This window comes from Panicum hallii, chromosome 5 (assembly GCF_002211085.1).
Source record: "Panicum hallii strain FIL2 chromosome 5, PHallii_v3.1, whole genome shotgun sequence".
Classification (NCBI taxonomy): domain Eukaryota; kingdom Viridiplantae; phylum Streptophyta; class Magnoliopsida; order Poales; family Poaceae; genus Panicum; species Panicum hallii.
The window spans coordinates 22,021,593-22,043,901 of NC_038046.1; the positions used below are offsets into that span (position 1 = coordinate 22,021,593).

At 43.8% G+C, this 22,309-nt stretch overlaps 1 protein-coding gene across 1 annotated transcript; it reads left to right on the forward strand.

The window, feature by feature from the left end:
- The first annotated feature begins 7,171 nt into the window (after positions 1-7,171).
- On the forward strand, positions 7,172-10,106 carry LOC112891510. Its single transcript, XM_025958392.1, has 4 exons — positions 7,172-7,944; positions 8,696-9,140; positions 9,333-9,448; positions 9,521-10,106. The coding sequence occupies exons 1-4, from the start codon at positions 7,626-7,628 to the stop codon at positions 9,955-9,957; spliced, it is 1,317 nt and encodes a 438-aa protein (XP_025814177.1). The 5' UTR covers positions 7,172-7,625; the 3' UTR covers positions 9,958-10,106.
- The last annotated feature ends 12,203 nt before the right edge of the window (positions 10,107-22,309 follow it).

Sequence of the window (22,309 nt, forward strand, 5' to 3'; positions counted from 1 at the left end):
ACATCCAGCAGCTCTTTGACTTGGTCCATTTCCCCACCGGAGGGCTCCAGGTTCCATTCCCCCCTGATTACAGGTGGTCTGTTCGACTTCGTCGGCAGATGGGGAGCATGGTTTTCGATGTAAAACCAGTGGTTTTTCCATCCAGGAAGGTTGGAGGGGAATTTGTATGTGAGATATTTGTCGCCGGCCTGCTGACGCAGTTGGATGCCGGCGCCCCCCACAACAGAAAGGTTCTTGGAGGTGGGCTGTGGTTTGATACGGAAGAGAAAGCGGAAAAGATCCCAGTGGGGTTCGATTCCGAGAAAAGCCTCGCAGTAATAGATAAAAATTGAAATGTGGCATATAGAATTTGAGTTGAGATGGTGGAGCTCAAGCCCGTAGTAATACAGAAGGCCTCGGAAGAAGGAACAAGAGGGGAGGGCCAATCCCCGTACCGCAAAATGAAGAAATGTGACGATTTCGTCAACATTTTCCATGGGAAAAGGTTCGCGGTAAGAGGGGCGCCAGTTGACAAGGGTTTTCTCTTGCAGCAACCCCTCGGAAACCAGGCTCTTAAAGTGGTTGAGGGAGCACTTACTGTGTGACCACTCCGCGGTTGAAGACTGCGCCTCCTCCGTCTTTTTCCCTTCGATCTCCGCCTTCTTTGGCGCCATCTCCGATTCGCTGGCCACGAGACGCTCGGGGGCTGCGGGGAGAGTGGCGGGGAGGTTGGAGTGGGATGATCTCCTTGGGGGGATGACGGCGGCGCTTGGGCTCAGATTGGGGATTTTGGTGACTTTTGGCGGAATGCGGTTTGAAAGCATGGTTTTTTCCTACCATTATCGCGGGGTTAAATAACCAGCAGCGTGGGGAAAAGTTACTGTTCCGAAGTTCACGAGTCACCTCCAAGAATATCCCGAAGTCGAGGGGTCATTTGGTGGATCGTTTGGATTAAATATCGGGTTAACCATTTTTCCAGGGTTAGTTAGCCCGAAAAAAGGGGGTTTTCGAATTAATAATCCAATACCCATCATCTGTGCCATCATTTTGGTAATTTTATAAGTCGTCATTTTTTGCCTGCATGCCACGGTTGTTGGATCCTTATCTCCAAATTTTATGGGATTTGGCTTCAAGGTTCGGGGGCTGTGGGATACGTGGCGTCGACTACTTATTTTTCAAATTTCTTTGAAGGATAAAGAGGATTACAGGCAAGTGGGACCCTCAGCCTGATTCTCCGATTCAACCTAAGGCTCGGGGGCTACTCCATATGGAGTGCGATTTTTAAATCGCACACCATAACGAAAATTCAGGGCATAAGCACCTCATAGCTTTGATGCAGCCAACCAAGTTCTCGAAGAAAGTCTTCAAGACGAAGCTTCAGAAGAAGTCGAAGATTGCCTCAGAAGTACTCGATAAGCCTGCAGTGCTCAGCTACGAAGAGCTTGGGGGCTTGTCAGACCCGGTGCCACCGGGCTGGGTACGTAACGTGGTTTAAGGAGGTCTAAGAGATTAAGTCCGCTTTATCTCTTATTCATCTTGTTTATCTCTTATTTATTCCGTTTAAATAAGAGATAGGGCAAACCGATACAGGGGGAATCTACTCGAGATATGTTCTGGTACGATTCCTTAGCCGGTATTGGTTAGTATCTTTGTAACTCTGGCCTCTCGGGTATATAAGGGAGGTCAGGGACCCCTCTCAAAACAGAACATCATTAGGTCATTCTACACCAAAGGCAATATAAACCATACAGGACGTAGGGTGTTACGCTCCGTACGGCCCGAACCTGTCTAAGTCTTGTGTTCCTTACACCTTCGAGTTCCTGATCTCGGCGTCTCCTCGCCCAAAACTTACCACCTTGGGTATATCTCTCGGTGGGCAGCCGGTTAAACACCGACAGTATAGACCTGCGATGAACAATTTAAAAAGTTCGTGGACCTAAAAATACACTTTCAGAATTGACGGATCTAATTGACACATCCATACAAGTTTGTGAATTCAGAAGTACACTTTCAGAGTTGATAGATCTAAGTGACATACCCATATAAATTTATAGACAGCTGGTCTTCTAAAATTTTGCACAAAATGGTCTCAAGGGACAAAATCCATTGCCACCAGCAGTATTGTTAGGAGACATAGTATCCGAGCTTGATTTGAAGAATTAGGTTGTTGGTTCGAGCCATACGAACCATGTTGTAACACCCCAAAGTCCGCAAACACCCCGGAGTGCTACTAAACTACACAAGCAACAACTAAAAGGAGATGAAAAAAAATGGCAGCATCTCCTTTGAAACTGGAGCTATCGCGGAAGCAAACACAAATAGATCAATATAAGGAACAAGCTAAAAGAATGGAACCGGCAGCGATCACAACTTTAAGTTGTTCTTAACCAAACTGATTATTACACTAACTAGTTGCTATAAATGGATTTCTAAAGATGAAGTGTAGACGTGCTGCTACTCTCCCTTCCCACAAGACTAAGCATCAAACGCCTAAAAAGAGTGAATATACAAGGGGTGAGATGAAACATCTCCACAAGTGGACTGTTTCGACAAGCTATTTAAAAAAAACAGGTTTACTTAGCAATGATTTGCATTCAACATATAAAATCAAGACAATAAATTTCAATTCAACTTCAATAATATGGATGCATATTGAATGCCATGCACTTCCTTCTGTCCGCATACCCATCAAGGTATGGAGCTGCATCCGAAGATGCTGTACCGGTACAAGTCGGACCATAAGATCACGACATACTTCAATGCAAATGCATAATGCGATGCTTATGTAATGCTGCAACATTAATATACTTTCAACTTCAAATATGTGGATTTCCACATAAAACTTACTCAATTATAAGTCTTCATGGTTCACTTCTCAAGATAGATGAATTATAAATACGATTGAGAATATGTATAGAATTATATGAACTTCAAATATTAACTTTGGATGATAAAAATAGCAAGGCAAAACGTAGCCAACCACAGCTACAAATCCACTTGCCTTAACCGACGAAGCAAGCAAGAGGGACTCAAGTCCGATCCGGAGCACTACCACCTGTTCGGAGAATACAATTCATTACAAACACTTCAAATATCAAGCGCAAGTAAACAGCGCATCGACCCTACGGTCCATTCCGACAGCCGGCTATTAATCCCTAGGGAACCCCAAAACAGCAGCTGCAGTTGTCTTTTTGTATCTTTAATTTTGTAATAGCTACAACATTAACGAGGACTCTATGAGCATCTACGGTTCACAAGCTACAACTTTTGTATTCAGACCGAATCCAAATTCCACCATCTTCTATGCCTAATCCTCGCTACAAAGTTGCAGAGTCAATCTGTTCATGACAGCAACATTGCTGTTTTGGAAAAATCATAACTCTCAGACCAATTATCCAAATTGGGTGATTAAGCTACCTGGGGAAAGAACAACTATCCCACTACATCACACTCCATAGAAATAGGGCTTGATTCTGCCTGCAGCATATTTTAAATTGCATTGCAAAACTGAAAGTGGCACTGAAATACGTCTGAAACTGTAATTTGACAGAATGAGACACCTGACTTCGGAAGCCTATAACTCTTAAACCACTCATCCAAACTGCGCAAATAAACCATCCTTGGAAAGATAATCTAACATACTAGAAAACACTCTATAGAAGCTAGGGCTGATCCGGCCTCTAAGGCACTTCATAACGACGCCGAAAATCAAGCACTGCAACTGAAAAATCAAAAACTGACAGAACCATACCTGTACACGCTGGTCACCAGGGGATTGGGGGTCTCCAACAGCTAGCGCTCAGATCAGCAGAAGAAAAGTGAGAGGCAGCGTAGGGGAAGGGAGGACTCCCTGGCGGCGCCCAAGAGGAAGCAAACGGGAAGGGAAAAAAGTCTGGGGAGGAGTCACGATGGCTGGCTAGGGTTGTTTTGTTTTTTATTTCCCCTTTTCTCCTCCACGTCCTGGGCTTTAGGTGGGCTTTTCTTTTTTTTTTCCTCAAGGCACAAAAGGCCCAATTAGTAATAGGTTATTACACATGTGCACGTCATGTTTCATATTTCACATTTCATCTCCTATCATTTTCTTCATGGCAAGATACATTTTACTTCCTTTTACTTGCATGAAGAAAATGATTAGAAGGTAAGGCACGAGCTAGCATAAAATGAAGATATGTTATATAGGTAACGGCAGATGTTTTGACAAACGGTTGTCGGATGTAACACCTCCAAACAAACAAAGCTGTAAAACATCATATAATCTGTATGTTGTGCAAACCATGCAAACCGACACAAACAAGAACGATGACGGTTCATGGGACAGAGTATTGGATACATCACTGTACTAGTTTGCTATTGTGGTTACATGGAACAAAGTATAAATAAAGGAAAGGCAAAAATATTGCATACATCACTCACTATAAAATAATGGAAAAGGAAAAGTATGTAACATGAGCACATTAGTTGGGCCTACGAAGCCCATAAAGCAAGCTAAACGAGAGGGGAAAAAACAGCCCCAAACACATAAATTCAGCCCAATCAACCTTCAGCTCAATCAACACTCCTGATTAGTGTCTCGTGGTCGCTCATTTCTGATACGTTTGAGAAAGAGTTCGGTGATTTCAATTTTTAATCGGAGAGTGATGAGAATGCAACAGTTCTGAATATTGTTAATGAGTCTATCCATATAGATTTGATACATTATTCATGCTTGAAGCATCTCTATTCTCTAGCACCTCCTATATTACGTGGGATAAGTCATGTGATCTAAAAAGAACATAAACTTACAAGTCTTAGACTGTAAGAAAATGACATGTAGTTGGGTATTTCAAAACCTCCCTAACTTTTAGTTGTAGGTAGGTCGTTGTAAATTTTCAAAGTTCACAAGTGCAACGATTTGAATGTACTGTTTAGGATAATATCTAAAATAACGATTTGCGCTGCACACTATACGTTACAATGTGTTTAAAGGTCTGTCTGCACATATTGTAAAATGACGTGTTTGGGAAAATCAAGGGAGCAACTGAGATATTACTAACATTTCAAAACATGATTAATACAATTATTACGGTTAAAATATTTAACAAATTTGATCGATTGGGTTTGGATTTAGACTGCCATGTATATGTAATATGTGCACAAACTTACTGAATAATGGTTTAGCAATTCGCCAAATATGGACGACTGCCCCTAACTTACAAGCCTAACCACTAGTGCTAGAGTTTTAATCAAGTGGCTAATGATTGTGACTAGCGCTTTTTTTAACCAAAGTAGGGGAAGCCCAACTTATTTATTTTTATTGTTTTATTCCAGACCCGTTAATTCGCTTCTATGAGAAGCTAAAGATCCTTTCATGTGACTTGCACTTTTATCCACTAATAGACCTTATCCCGTCGTTGGTGATCTTTGTTTGCTTGATGGTGATGTGTGTTTGCTCTCGGGTCTTGGCAAAGGTTTTTATTAGACTTTGATCTTATTTGGTAGGAGTAGGTTTTTTATCGGCTTCGACTTCACCTATTTTACGCAAACCAAGATAATATAGTTTAAAACCAATTCGTAAATCAAAACAAAAATAAAGTACAAGCGTGGTAAAGTGGTGACAGTTCACATGCAGGGTTATTTTAATATTCTCCCTGCCCGCCTTGTGCCTTGCTAGCCTCATCTCCGGGACTCTAGCCCGACTGCCCGAGCGGCATCCCATCCGCTCTTCCTTTCCATCATGCTTTTCATCTCCAACCTCTCTCTCTACCTTCCTTCTTCCTCCCGCTTCTCCAGTCCATCCGCTCCGAGCCCGCTTCCCGTTCCCTACCGCTATGGCTCCGCTTCTCCCGTACTCCATTGGGAAACTATCTTGCCCCCTTACTCTGAGAACAAGATTCTCTTACCCACATTTGGTTGCTTGGTTGAGCCAGACAAGATTGGTAGATACAATTGGTCTGCATATGTTATATGTAATCTCAAGCCTAGCGCAAGCAAGTAAATTTGCACAGCAATAAGTTGATGCTGGTTGAGATCCAACTGCTCCTGTTTGCGATTCTAATTAGTAAGCAACAACTTCACAGGAGATAAACCAAGATACACTTAATTTCCTATGTGGGTGTACAGATACTAGAACATACCAGCTTTACGAACATTTCGTGCTAGGATGGGCGCCCAAGCACAAATATTTTGGCTGCTGCTCTTGGGGCTGCGAGGCCGGATGAAGTTTGACCTTATGGATCCCGCACGAATAAACAAGGATAAATGGGAACTTTTCAGTGCCAACTCGGATACCTTTTGCGCACCTCCATGAGATCCATCCTTGATAGAATGACATGCTTGTTGGAAGTCCCGCACCATCTTCGGCGCTGGGATCTTGTCTTCCTGATGACATTGACGCGGGGGGGGGGGCTCAGCAAACGCAGCACAAACTTTTTTTTACCCCTATTTATTTGAAAGAGGCCAATGATCCAATGCAATTGTCACGTTTACAACTAACTCCTAACTAACTCTAGCAAAATTAGGATCTATGTCACGTTTACATATATAACAGACAAGCTCTTGCTTATCGGTAACATCGATATAGTTATAGTGTTAGTGCAAATGGACAAGAGGATCGATTTTTATTTATATGGCCCTCGCCATGGCTATACAATCCTAAAATCACAAATACAATCCTAGTTCGTCTCGTCACGTTTGCTTCACTTTGCTCCGGTACGGTCATCCGGCTTCCAGGCGTGCTCTGCCGCCAATTCCAATCCTCCATGATACGGTGAATCACGCAGGCTACAACAAGGTAGTGATCCGTTACGTACTTACGTAGCTAGTCCATGGCTTGTGCGCTAAATCATTCTATTTTTTTTCTTATTGATTTGATTTATTTTTGTTTGTGCTCTTGTGTAGCCAGTAGCGCATACGTGACTTATAAGTAGTGAATATTTCCTATAACATATATATTAAATTCTTATTTGTTGACCATGTAATTATATCCATATGTTGAGCTAGCTTTCCCTAAGCAGAATTCCTAGCTCCGCCCCTGTGGAGTTCCCGTATTTTCCGGGTCTAGGACGAAGAACTCGCTGCCATGGCTGGACTGGGCAGAGGAGGAAGGTGGTCTGCTCGCTGCCATGGCAAGCTTCGGAGAGAATCCATGAGGGGGAGTTGCTGGTCCAGTACACTGTACACAAACTTTGCACCGCTCAATCAACCTGCACGAACGTTGAAGCACATCAACGGTCCAAAACTTACCTGCGCCCAGGATCGGCACCCTTGGAAAAACCACGCTGGAGGCCGCACCCACCCGACATCCCCTCCGCTCCCGGGCCCGCCCCAGGCTCCGCCCACGCCACCCGACGTGCCTCCAGCCTCCTCCGCCCCTTCCGCCGCCGGCCGACGTCGCCTCCTCCTCAGCCTCCGCCCGACGTCGCCTCCTCCTCGGCCGCCGCCCCCTCCTCCCTCGCCGGCGCCCTACGTCCCCGCATCCCTGCCTGGGCGGATCTGCACGGCGGCGCACCGGGGACGGCTTGCCGGCCCTCCTTTTCGCCGCCGACGAGCTGGCGCCGCCTAGGGTACCGCCTACCCCCCTAGGCGAGGCGGTACCCCGCCGCCCAGCGCATAAGCGCGCATAGGCGAAGAGCGCGGATCAACGCCTTGTGGAACACTGACTACTCGGCATGCACGACATTGGTCTCTCCGCCCGCGCCGCCGGCGCGTCCTCTTCCTCCTCCCCCTCCGCGGCCGGGGACGACGACGACAAGTCCAAGACCCGGAAAGCACACCCCGCCTTTGCCGCCGCCTACGCGCGCCTCCACTACTCCCATCGCGCCGCCGTCGCCCTGTTCCTCCTCCTCACCGTCGCGGTCGCCGCCTTCCTGGTGGGCCGCGCCCGCCCCAGCATCGACTGCGCGACGCCGCGCCTCTGTGCGCGCTTCCTCGCCCTTCCAGATGCCGCCGCCGCCGCCTCCGATTTTGGCTCCCTCGGCGTCCCGTGGTGTAAGCACTCGCGCCGCTGCTCTTTCCTTTCTTACAGAAATAGATCTGTTTCCTTTCTTCAAGCTCTCTGGTTCTTCGTGCTTTGCCCAACTAATCGATTCATCTGGGAAAAAAATAACCTTCACATGCCAATATAATCTGTGCTCGCCAATCTGAGTGTTTGATTGCGTTCACATGCCAAACTCAAATAAAGTAACATGAATTTGCGGCTTCATAGATTCAACTGAAATCCTGCCTGATATTATCGTTTGAAGCATCATGATTTGCAATGGCGAATTTATTAGTTTTATAATTTGTAGGGGTCAAGTGGTTACGAAATATCCACTGATTTCTATATTTGGCCGAAAAGAAATTAGTTCTTTAAATGTCCTAAACATTATCCGATAACTATTGACAACCTTGTTGGCAGTAAAAAGCTGTTATGTATGTTGAATAGGTTGCTGCTGCTGTATAGGTTATCAACAGTGGGTGCATGTTTCTGTGTGCATTGTGAAGTGAGTTTTTCTTTGGAAGCCATTGTCCACCGTTGCCTTCTTGGATGCAAAATTTACTTGATGCATAGACTTGCATTATATGGAATGAAAATATAATTAGACTATCTTATCCAGTTTTTGTGAAGTGAGATTTTCTTTGGAAGACGTTGCCCACCGTTGCCTTCTTGGTTGCAAAATTTACTCAACGCATTGACTTGCATTATATAGAATGAAATTAATCATTATACTATCTTATCCCTTTTTTTTCTTCACAAAAGGCAGATCAAAAACAGGGAAGACAGTCAAATGGACTTATAAGGACCTACTTAACGGATTGGAAGAATTTGTGCCAATATATGAGACCCGCCCCATCAAGAATAACATGTATGGAATGGGCTTTGACCACAGCTTTGGGCTTTGGTTTATGGCTCGCTGGCTTAAACCGGATCTGATGATTGAGAGTGGTGCTTTCAAGGGGCACTCTACTTGGGTCTTGCGGCAGGCCATGCCAAATACTAGGATTATATCACTCTCTCCAAGACACCCTGAAAAATATATTAAGAAGGGACCTGCATATGTTGATGGGAACTGTACTTATCTTGCTGGGAAGGAATTTGTCGATTTTGGAAGTGTTGATTGGGAAAAACTATTGAGAAATCATGGTGTTTCTGATCCCAGTAAGGTGCTTGTTTTCTTTGATGACCACCAAAGTGAGTTGAAAAGGTAAATTCTGTTCATAGAGCTTTTCTGTTAGTTTTTTGTTTTGATCTTGGTAAACTGTTATTCTTGTTCCATGTACCATGATTAATTGTGTTTGTGTACTGCTATTTGTTCAATAAATCCTAAGCATCAAAATGATGACAAATCAAACAGTTCAAATATTTAATACTGTTATTTTAAAATTATTATGGGTAGGTTAAAGCAGGCACTAAAAGCTGGATTTCGGCATCTCATATTTGAGGACAACTATGATACTGGTACAGGTGACCATTATTCCTTGAGACAGATCTGTGATCAATTCTACATCAGAGGTTTGTGGCTTGTCACCTTCTTAGATTTCTTGTGATAAAAAGTATAAATCTAAAAGAAGATTGTGCGTCCAGGTGGTGGACATAGCTGCTTCTGGGATAGTGATGAAGCAAGATTTAGATCGAAACGGAAGAAGCTTTGGGAGAAGGCCGTGGAGATAGATGATTTATGTGGAAAGGACGATGCATGGTGGGGTGTTAGGGGCTACATGCGAGACAATTTCAACCATAGCAATAAGGTCATCTCATACAAAGAGCATTTCCAGAACAGTAGGCTTGTTGAATCTGTGTTGGATTTATATTGGGAGCTTCCTCCTGTTGCTGGTCCATCCTTAACACATCAAACAAGGTATGACCCAGCACGTGCAGCTGACCCTATCATTGAAGATGGTCGCTATGGCTTGTTTCGAAGAACGGGTCTAGAAAGATTGGATGCATCAGTGTTCAACGGTTACACTCAGATGGCATATGTTGAGATATCTGGTTCAACATTGAACATAGACGACGTTTAGAGATTTTGCCTGGTGGGCTTATTTTCTTATTGATAAGTAGATGTTGATAGGCTTTTGTACAACACTGGTGCACTGTCATGCTTACATGGTTCCTTGTGGCACCTTTCAGATGTGTGCCAAATTAACGAAGGGCTGTATTTCATGGGTGAGGTATCCTTTTCTGTGAATTAATCACAAGAATTAATTCGGTGCCTGCGCTACACTAAAATCAACATAAGGAAAAGGTTGAAAACAATGACTTCTGTGCTCTTGTACGTGTATATTATTCAGAAGTCACCAACAGCAATACAAAATCAACATAAGGAAAAGGTCAAGATCCAAACCCTTCTGCTAAAAAGATGAGAATAGAACTTCTAAAACTTTAGATTAAGGAAGTTCAACCAGATTTTAGTTGTTGTTTTTACTAGTCCCCTAAGTGTTACCCGAGTAAAAACTTTTTTACTCGGATCTTGTTGTCCGTGTCGAATTTTGTGTGTGTGCGTGGGTGTTGGGTGGAGGGGGGATAGGGGTGGAGCGATGGCAGCCCCTGGATCAGGTTTCTTTTTTCTTTTTCTTTATTACAAAGCACTAGTGCATTAGACACCATTGATAAGCAAATCGCCCAATACAAGGTCCATTATATAGTCTGGGATTTGGCTCATAAACACATCAGAGTTAGAGGTCAACTCATACGCTCCATGGGCCGCTAAGAATCAGCCGCTTGATTACAACTTCGATTACACAGAGACGGTACAAAAGGAAAACTCTGAATGCATAATGTTTCGTATTCTCTGCACCAAACAACCAATAGCACCGACCAATGCTACTCGATTTGAGGGCAGAAGCAAGAACTGTGGCGTCATTTCTAAGATTATCCGTGTCATACCTAAACGGGTTGGCTGAAAAATATTCTTATATGCTGCAATGGCTTCAACTTGCAAGGATGATGCCACATAGGTGATGTTACCCGGCCCTGCAGCCAGAACCTCACATTACTGTTCCTCATAACAAATCCCTAACCTCCTAATCTGTTACTCGGATCGAACGACCCATCAGAATTAATCTTGTAAGTGTCCTTAGGAGGTGGCTTCCAATTGTCCTGGATCAGGTTTCCGTGGACATGATCAATATGTTCTCATGTCCACACTTGTACAATATACACATAACCCCCTAAATGAAATCCTCGGCATGAGATAAGTTCTGGATCATATTGCATTTTACATAAGGACCCCCAAATTATATCCCCTTCCCATTTCAGGTCCAAACGCTGCGAACGAGCCGATGGCTCGGTGGTTGGGACCGCTCGGTTGAGCACCCGCCAACCGCGTTCGAGTGCTGCTCGGCGCGGCTTTTCGCACCCGTGTTTATTCCCCAGTTTCTTTCTTTCCATTGCATTCTGGATGCGCCATAGGGTTTGTACGTTTGTGCGTGAGTTCAGATACTGCATCTTGTATTGATGTCTTAAAAAAAATGTAAAGCGATTCTCCGCCGCTGCTCGGCGCGCGTTCGCTACGGCCGCGGCTAGCGAACGAGCATTGGTAGCAGGCAGCGGCGAGCACGCGTTCTAGCAGCTGGCGGCGAACACGCTGGTAGGCACCCAACGCGGATCTGCTGTTCTCATTTCTTTGCCCTCCGTATTAATTACTCCTTGATTGAGAAGACTTTGTGCATATGCAAAAAGTTTATGAGAAAGTTTCCGCATTCTATAACTTGCGAGGGATAGGTAGAAAACTTTTGAAGCATTTTACCTCCTGACCCAAAAACTTTGCATTGCAATATTGGGAACTTTGTATTAGCCTATCTCTCAGTATTAAAATTTTATCTAAAGAAACTTTACAGTCCTGAACATATGAACTTTAGAATATAACATTACAAACTATGTGCTCCGACTAAAACTTTATAATTCCACCAAATTTAGCATCTAAATTTTGAAACACATTATACTAAGCGGGCAAACTGAACCCAGAGTCAACTAAAATAAACCCCATAATAACTTTCACCAAAAAATTTGGAGTTAGGATGCAAAACTTGTAATAAAAAATAATATTCAGAAACTTTATAGTGCACATCTTCACACATTTTACTTCCTGATACAAAACTTTGCGCTCCAAAATCTTTGCATTCTGGACTTGGAAACTTTGTACTAGCCTATTATAAAGTTTTTACTCTCATATCTAAAATATAATATTTTAAAATTTGCAATCTTAATAAATGGGGTTTGTGCTGATATATCTAATGCTTTGTAGTCGTATCTGAAAAAGGACGAAGGAGAAGACACTCTTCGACTTTCTTTCTTCCTCCCACACCTGCCTTGCTCCTTTTTCACTTAATGATTCATTCGAATTTCATTTCCTTTATGAGGTAAAAAGTGAACCTCTCAATACTTTATGTTTGCATACTTGAGACTTTGTGCTCCTATATCAAAAAAACTTTATGAAAAGTTTCAGCATTCACAAACTTTCAAGTGGTAGATATAAAAATCATTGTGTTGGAAATAATAAAAACTTTTAATATATAAAATTGGAAACTCTTAGGTTGTAGGATAAAAACTTATTAACTAAAATGCATTTACTAACACTGCACATTTCCAATTTCAACAAGGAAAGCTGGTACTGCTAGTTGCTGGAACCTAGCAGCAGTAAAACGGCCCTACGTCGCCCTATGCGCGAGCGTCGACCCCCTTGGGAGGCCACAAGCACAAGTCGAGGACGGGTCCTCACGGTGACTCGAGGGGACTGGAGAGAGACAGAAAAGTTAAGAGAGAGGCGAGCTGCATGTTTGAGAACGAAGAAGTTGAAGGGGTCAGCTCGAGGGGATAAGACCATCCAACCAGATCACGTCAGGTCACGTGGGTGCAACAATTCCGTGCCACGTGTCCGTTCGCTGCTACGATGTAGCAGCGGGCGCGCGCCCAATAAAGGCTTGTTTGGATCAAGTGAATAAAATTAGTGATTAAAAGTAACGATTAAATTTTAGCCACCTCCTATTTGGATCGAGTGACTAAAAGTAACTAAAAATGACAAATAAAATGACTAAAATGAAAGGCAACCCCTCTCAACTCTTTCTTTTAGCTTCTTTTAGCTACTCTTTCGAGCTAATGGCACTAAAATATTTTTAGTCACTTGTGGTCATTTAGACATTTTATTTGGAATTTTAGTCCCTAAATTGACAACACTTTAGTCATAGTGAATGGGAACTAAACAGAACCTAAGACTTTTGCCCCGGTTGTGGCGAACATAGCACATAGAACATAGCACATAGAACAGGTACCCCACTATTGCCTCCATCCCTCTCTCCCTCTTCTTTTACCCCTTTTCAGTTGCCATTCCTACTCCGCATGGATGCATCACCCTCACCCAGTTAGGGTTCCATGGTGCTGGCACATGAACGATTCATAGCACCGCCATTGTGCTAGGGTTAAAGACATAAATGTGTCCTAATCATGTTCTATGATGAACTCCAACCTCTGATACACGAACACATGATTGAAGTTGTGTGTCGGTGTCGAATACCGTATCTAACACCGATACATCTCCGATACGCTGCCGATACGTATCGAGAGAGTATTGACGATTTAAACATTAAAACTAAATATTCTTACTTAGTGGCACGTCGTCGACACCTCGCCGACTCGTACCCGACACGGCCCAGCCCAATAAGCCATCCCTCCCTGGATAACCCTACGTGCCCTGGCGATATTTCCTCAATCCTGACTTTATTTAAATTAGAACCTTGCCCTCCCTGGATAACCCTACATGCTCTAGCGATATTTCCTCAGTCCTCACAGATCGAGCACTTGAATTCTTATTACTATCTTTTATTTAAATTAGAACCTTGGCTTGTAATAACTTTGGTTGAACTCCTGTACGGTGTACTGCCATAGTGTTCTGTTGCCGTGTGGTTGACTGGTTTCTCAGAATCGAATTTAGACGTTAGAACCATGTTTCACTTTGTTTTATGTGCTGATTGCTATTTTATTTGCCTATGTATATACGTATCGCAGTATCGCTATTTTTGGAAAAATGACAAATGGCCACGTCCGACACGTATTGTGTCCGATACGCGTGTCGGAATCGGGGTAACTTAGACTGCAACATCGTGTTAAACAAGATAGATTGACTGAAACGTGCACGAGATGAATTTTGGTAGCCATGGTGCCATGCAGTTGTTCAAATTACTACCAAGAGGGCACTGTGTAGTAGGGGTGGTAACGGATCATGGTCATAGTGCTCTCTTCACAACTTAGTCCTTATATATTTTTAGCTTAAAATTAAATAAGATTAGGGAGGGCCCGGCTCTTAGATTATCTAGGCTAAATTTGAGGCTCTTTACCACCCCTAAGTCTACCTGTGGTAATTTTGAGATCAGTACTGTGCACAAAATTAATATGGTTATGACTGTAGATGTTCTCTCTGAACATTTGAAAGGAAAATACCCTAACATAGTGATATTACTCAAACATGTTTGATTGTCTTATATTAGGTTGTTAGTTATATGAGATAGGCAAATTAAATGGAATACCTTCTTGAGTAATGAGTACATGTACTGCACGCATGAAATTGTTGCTTGCAGTATGTACTTTTCTGTACCTGATACTTAATCTTGGGCTCTTGGCATTCTCCAAATTAACACTAGCTCTTTGTTGCAGGTTGAAGATGAAAAAAAAATAGTGTCCTCAAGGCTTACTCGTTGAAATGCATCAGATATTCAGGATGTGCTCTAGAAATTCCTTTAAATGCCAATGAGGATCGGAACATCGGACGTCACAAAGGTCTGCAATCCAGCTCCAGGTTTTGCCAATGAGAGGATCAGAGCATCGTTGACGGGTGATGGTACTATTTCTTGAAGGGTGATTTGTGAGTGCGCGATTGATGCTAAAAGATGCCCATCAGGGGTTCCGGCCTGTTGGGCCGTACAGGGGGCGCTGATAACACATGTGGGGTGGGGTGGGGTGGACGCTGCAACTCGTTCCATGCCATGATCCAAAATGTCCTATTCTTGTCCGACGGTTCCTACGAGTTTTTTTTAAAAAGGGGATTAAAAAAAATTAAAATTCGAAAAAGGGGTGCCAGTTGGGAAAATTTAGAGAAATGGGTGCCTCCCGCCCGCTGAACGGGCGGGACGCGTGGGGCCGGGGACTTCCCGCCCACCCAGCGGGCGGGAGGTCCCCGAGAGCCTCTTCGCAAATAATTTCTTCGCGAAGAGGTCCCTCGGAGGGCATCCCGCCCAACCAAAGGGCAGGATGTTGTGCTGAGGGGCATCCCGCCCTTTGGACGGGCGGGAGGTCCCCCACCGGCTATATAAGCCCCAACCTGCCCCGAAAATTCCATTTTATCCAGCAAAAATCAGAAAAAAGAGAAAGAGAGGAGAGGAAGAGAGAAGAGGAAGCGGCGAAGCCCTGTCCACACGTCAATTTGGAGATATATTCTCATTCTAGCCGTATAAGTACTTGAAAATAACTATAATTTAGGAAATCTTTCTTAGAGCAGTTATGTTTTGAATAGTTTTTAGTATTTTTATTTTTTTTAGTATAATTTATAGTCTGAATAGTTTAGAATCTGTAAAATATAATCTGAGAGTCGCTGAAATTTAGGATCGTCGTTCGTTGTGTATTAATATGTAGTATAACTAGTTTATTAATGATTGACAGATATGTAATCAGATTGGACACACGTATAAACGTTGTCCAACCAATGATGCTGGCCCCAGTTCTGCTGAAGCTGGCCCTATAGGTGATGCTACAGATGGAAGACCTCCGGTTGCATCAAGGAGTGGGAGACGTGTGGCAGAACCAACCTGAATTATACCGGCTCAAGTACGCGAGTCCTCACCGAAGGGCTACCTCGTACTTCAAACGATATAAAACTATTGGTCTGTCGGATAACGTCCCGATAAACCACCAAACGCAGGATCCAACAAGGTACCTCACACGAAGGTGAGTCCAGAGATACAATGCCAAAATATCTTACACCACAGGCAGTTATATTAAAAAATGTACAAAGCATCATTAGCTCCCACGGAGGAGAGATTATTACAAGACAGGTTTTAGTTTTCAGTCCAAGCAGCGGAATTTGGAAAACTTAGACATTGTACACGTCGTTATTACAGATATCATGCTAGCCCTGGCATGATATTACTCGGCGGAATCTGTGTTGGCCGGGGACGGATCCCATTCCACGGACCAACCATCAGGCAAGGGGTAGGGCCACGGTGTAATGAACGCTGGCTCATCCGGAGGATTACTTGGAGTATTTCAACAAAAGCAAGGCTGAGTATACTAATACTCAGCAAGACTTACCCGGAATTGGGTATATCTTAGCCCATAACTAGACTCATGATGGCTTTTAGCTTTGGGTAGGGTTTTCAGCTGAAAAGCAACAAAGAGTAGATCCTTAATTTTTTTTTTAGCTTTCAGGTTCTAGTTGATTAACCATTCTAGGTAAGCACCTATAACTATTCAAACATGGTAGAATCTTTACTCAAACATCATCTTTGATAATCACATAATTACTCTTGTTACTCTATGTGGTAAAGGGAATAAGCAGTCTCATACATCGTGAGAGGCGGACGATTCCGAATCGAGATTCAACCCTTGCAAGGTAAACCTAACACACACGCTTGGAACACCACAGGGTCGTTCCGAAGCAACCGTTTACCTTTCATTCCGACTCGTGGATCAGATCCACCACAAGCGACTGCAGGTCATACGCACTTCCAAAGTGCAGGACGTACGTCTGTAGCGCGACTACAAAACCCGTACTCCTGGTTGCCCAGCAACACGTATGCCTACACGTCGAACTAAGTAACCCAAAAAAAAGCAAATACATGTAGTGGGGGGTATGTCCACTCCTCGGGCCGATCGGTTACTAGGCTTACCGCTTACCATATTTCACGGCATGTGGCTAGTACTTTCAAACGCTTAACCACCGCTACCACACACTGCGACCTTATCAAATTCATCAAAACAGACGGGGTATCATCTTGACCATGATACATCATAAAACTCCCGTCCGTCATCCTTATAATGATAACAAGAATGTAAACATCACAATTCCTATATCGCGCGAGTGACAGGAAATCACTCGACTTCTACCGGTCCTATAAGCAGAGCAGCTATTCGGACTCAAGTACTAGTGTTCAATACATTGGTTCCTGGAATAATGCAACTAAGGGTTCCAAACAATTCCTAAAAACTTAATGCATACAGATATATATAAGTAATATAGGTTGCAGTGTAGTAAAGTAGGGGTTATGTCCGGGGCTTGCCTTCGCTGGTGGGGCTGGGGTTAGTCAAATTATTTTCTTCCGAACCTTGGTTCGGGGCTTCAGAGAAATCCGCGACGAGAGTTCCGAGGTCTTCAGAATATCCTCCTTCTTGTTCCGGGATCAGCTGATAATTCCCGTCGGCGAGAGTGGTCGAGTCTACATGATATGCAAAATGAAGTTTAATGGATGCATACATTTGTAGTTCAGTTCACGATAAAGTTGCAATCTAAATAAAGGACATTACATTTTGACAATCAACTTAACTACCCTGTACTGGACAGTCATTTATCGAGTACTAACTAAACTAACTAGTCTCGTTAGGCAACCGGGGGGGTTACCCTAAGCATCCAATTTAACTATATTAGGTAGCGTATCTAACTACCTTAAGCAACACTACACACACTTAGCAATTTCCATTTATTTTATTAGTTAAATATTGTAATTAACTTTAGGTTATTATTTAATTATGGTTAACCTTGAATTAATTTTAGACAAATTGTAATTTAGTAGAATTAAATTAATACTTATGAAAATTACCCTAAGTGGGTTTAATTGAAATAACATTACTCTAAATAGTTTATACCATAGATAATTAGAACAACTTACTTAATTAAACAATATGTTTAACTTAAACAATTTTTACAGTGCAAGATAGTTCAAAACAGGAGCTACCAAATTTACTAAGCATAGATTGATATTTGATATATTTACTGGAGTTTTATTGGATTTTTATTCTAAAAGGAACTAAGTTACCAATTTAAACAAGATCAACATTGAAATTTCAAGATGCAATTATATCTGAGGTTTTACACTAAAACTAGAGTTCAAATTTTAAGGGCATCATAAACTACTCAAGACTAGTATTTCAGAAAAGTTTCATAATTTTTCATGCATAATAATTATTATTTAGGAATTACCTTTGAATTTAAGCTTGAATTTTATAACTCAAGTTATATTAGGTTTCTGACCCTCAGATTTTTATGATGGATCATACCTATAAAGATTAAGTTATGGTAAAAATTTGATCCTTAAATATGCACAGGTGCTATTGAAATTAATTTGTGATGCTTTCATAATCATATAACAAAAGTAACAAAATACTCTAGCTTGGGGGCTGATATAAGTCTCAAAAATTTACACAAGCCTACTCAAATCATGTGCAACATATGCTCCAAAGATCAACAGCAACAAAGCTATAGATCATAAGATTCAATTAAAACATCCTTTTACTTGTATTTAAAATACAGAACAAACTATATATTTTCATAACTTGACTGTGAAATAAAAGTTGTAGAATTCATCCTAAGGATTCTAACCCAACAAGTTTGGTATTTTTCTGATTTTTCTATGAATTCTTACACATTTTTGAACTTCACTGGTTTGAAATAGAGAAAGGGACTGAAACTTTGCAATAAGGACCCTAGAAGAATTTAAAGGCTTGCAATGTAGCCCTTGGCCGGAGTCAGAGCGGGGGACACAGCTTTGACCTTCGATTCCGGCGAGGTTGGTCGCCGGCGGCGGGGAAGGAGAGAGGGAACAGCACGAGTGAGTTGAGGGCAACCTCCTGGAAGTCTTGGATGGGATCGGGGAGGTCCGTACGGGCCTGCCCACGGTGAGGCCGAGGCGGCGGCCGGGACGAATGGCGCGGCGGCGCTCCGGTGGCCGAGCGGGGAGAAGGGTTGGCCGGACAGCTGTGCGAGGATGCGGTGGAGCTAAAGGCGAGGTGGGTGCAAGCGGAGCAGCTGCAGAGGAATGGGACGACGGTGAGCTCGTGCTCGCCGGCGTTCGGGCGGCGATGGCTACGGCGTTCCAGGGGCTAGGGGCGAGGAAATGGCGAGCTGATAGTTGGAATAGGTCGAGGAGATCCTAGTGGTACTGGTGCGCTCGCAACATAGAAGCTGGGCATTCGGTTTGGAGCCTGCCACGGCGGCAGCTCGGTGGCGGCCGAACGGCGACGGCGTGCGCGTGGCAAGCGCGGGGGATGCCAGAAAGGGAGGGGAGCAGAAGTGGAGAAGGCAAGGGGCGACGCGTGGGAGAGGAATCCAGCAGGAGGTGGTGCTCGGGAAGCTGCGCCGTCGGTGGGCGGCGGCGGCAGAAGCAGAGCAGAGGAGAAGCAGGGGTGCCAGAGGAGGAAGAAGGCAGACAGGAGTCAGAAGGACTGATTTGCAAATTTAGAAATTTCCAGGGACTCCTCTATAAAGGAAGAATTCCTGTTGATACAAAAGCCTAGTGAGGAAAATGTCTAAAGCAAAGTTGTAGAGAATTTCAAATCCTACAAGAATGCTTTAAGGTTCAAGTTCAAAATCTTAAAGAATATAGTTATATTTTAAACTTTAGAACACAATTCAAATTATAAACTTTGTCTTGTAATTCAAACAAAATGCTTTAATGTTTAGGGTCTTTTTGCAAGATTTCCTGCAGTAATCATGACTAGTTCTTTTTACATTTTAGCCCTTAAGTAAATCTGAGTTTTACTTTTACCTTTTAACCATTTCACATGTAAACCCCTTATATTTGTGTTAATTACACATGGATCCCTAGTTTCCAATAAAGTCTATTTTTCTTATATTTTGTTTAACTTTTGCTCTGTTCTTCCGTACAATGATTTAGGTTTACCACTTAAAAGTAATTTTACACACTTATACTCAAGTAATTACACAATTCCTAAATTACAATGATACCCCTAATGTTTTGTACAACTTGTATACACTATAACATGCTTACATATAATACACCCATACCTAGCGTCTATATTCTAATTACAAGAATGTTACAAGATGTCACCGATCGAGTGCTAGTACGTCATCAGGCATCATTTAGTTGTAATTTTATTTGAACGTTGTTTACTTATATGTAATATTTGCCGCGTTGAGATTGTATCGGACCTGAATGCGTATTCGTAATATTTGCCGCATTGACTGAAGACAGAATATTTGGATTCATGTATTTGTAATATTTGTAATGTTTGTTATCATATTATTTTATTTTTAATGGCTTCATGTATTGTACTATCGTAATATTTAGATTCTACGTTGCAAAACGTTATCGTTTAATTATCTTCGTACGAGTTTTAGATACCGTAATCTTCTTCGTAAAATTTAATTAAAATTTTATATGCATACACAAGAGTATGACGAATAAATTTTGTATTTGAAAAAAGTCTGAATTTCAAATAGTTTCTGAAATATAAATTCTAAGAAAAAGTGTAACAGAAAACATAGGGAGAGAGACAGAGCGTTGGGCTGCGCACGTGGGTTGGTTTTATTGGAGGCACTTGTTTGAGCTTGCTTTCATTTTCAGCGCTTTCATTGTCTCGTGAAAAAAAAAATGAAGGCTGAGTGAGGCATCCCGCCCACTGGCCGGGCGGGAGGCCGGCTTCAGGGACCTCTTCGCGAATGAGAAACTTTTTTATTCGCGAAGAGGCCCCTGAAAATTTTTTTGGAGCCTCCCGCACGATGGTTGGGCGGGATGTCCATTTCCGCCCGTTCAAAGGGCGGGAGGTACCCATTTTCCTAATTTCTCCCATCCGGCTCCCTTTTTTGAATTTTATTTTTTTTATCCCTTTTAAAAAAAAAGTCCGGTTCCTACATTGCACAGGCTCGTTTTGTAGTAGCAACATGTACGCAAATATCCTAGTAGGGGCTGATTTTCTCTGATTTGTTTCTCCATCTGACAAAACGCCACTCGACCGATCATCATCGAGGCAACCAAATCGTCCACAAATGAAGCCATCCAATGCATGCAAGTGGGCGACTACTACTACATTTGTCCGCGAAGAAGAGCAGTGGGCGTCGTTGTCGATGGATGCTCGCTCGTTAGCCGGCAGCGTCGCCATCAACCAGCTGCTGATCAACTGGTGGGTCCTACCAGCAAATGACGGCAGAGAGAGGTGCAGCGCTCATCAGCTGCTGTTGTGCAGAGAGAGAGAGAGAGAGAGAGAGAGAGAGAGAGAGAGAGAGAGAGAGAGAGAGAGAGAGAGAGAGAGAGAGAGAGGCGACTGATATTTACACGCAGGGCCAAAAACAAAAAGGCCCTCGATCTAGGAGGGCCCAAGCAGCGCCATCTGTCCAATGCGCTCGATTAATTTGTTTCGTTTTGTGATGGTACACACAGGCCTGCGAAAGGGCATGTAGCCTGCGAGCCCCTTTGGTCATGCCGCGCGCAAAACCTGCAGCTGGTTGTTGGAAAAACGACCCTTTTGTCGATGGCGGTCCCCGTCCCCGCCTCTCCCTCCTCCCAACTTGCGTTTGTCCGTCACGTGGCCGGAGCAGCCAGTAAGTCAGGACCCCCAACCCAACGGCTCGCCGACCCACCACCAAGAGATGCGATCGAGAGATGTGCAGCGAAGATCGCTGGGCGACCCTGTTGGCCGGTGGCCGCTGCGCGCCGACGGGTGACTGGCGGGCGATCCCTCTGCGTCGTCACGCACCTCCCGCGCACGCATGCGTGAGCCAACCGAGATCCCTTCCGGGCATGTTTGCTGGAGCTCCGGCTTTAGCTGAAACAACTCCGGCTCTTGCTTCTTCGATGGAGCGGGTTTTGTGGTGCAACTATTTTTTAAAAATAAATATCAGGCAAAACAGCTCCTTCTAGTTGTTTAAAAGAGGTAGAAAAGATCAAATGATCAAAATACTCTTATTTTCCACTTTTTCTATTTTCTTCCTTCCCTTCTCTGTCTACCTTATCCTTCTTCACGGGTCACCTCCCGATTCCCCTGTACCCCTGCCTCCCGCACTCGCCGCCATCCGCCTCCATGCCTGTCGCCGGCCTTCTCGGCGTCCGACGGCAGCCATGCTCCTATGCGCTGCTGCAAGCCGCCTCCACGGCGGCTGCCCCGCACGCCTACCACGGGCCGCCTCCGCGCCGGCTAGCCCCCGCGCCTGGCGCACGCCACCTCTGTGCTGGCCGCCGGTCACGCCTGCCTCCACCTTGGGCTCGCGTAGGCGACCCCCGCCGGCTTGCCGCGCCGCCAGCCTCCGCCCACGCCACTCGTGAGTTCTTCTTGAGGTTAAAAACACTAAGCGAGGAGGAGAAACCGCATGGAGCTAGTTTTTTGGGTTCCTCCCCACCAAATGGTTCTAGAGAGCGGGATTTTGGGGGCTTCATC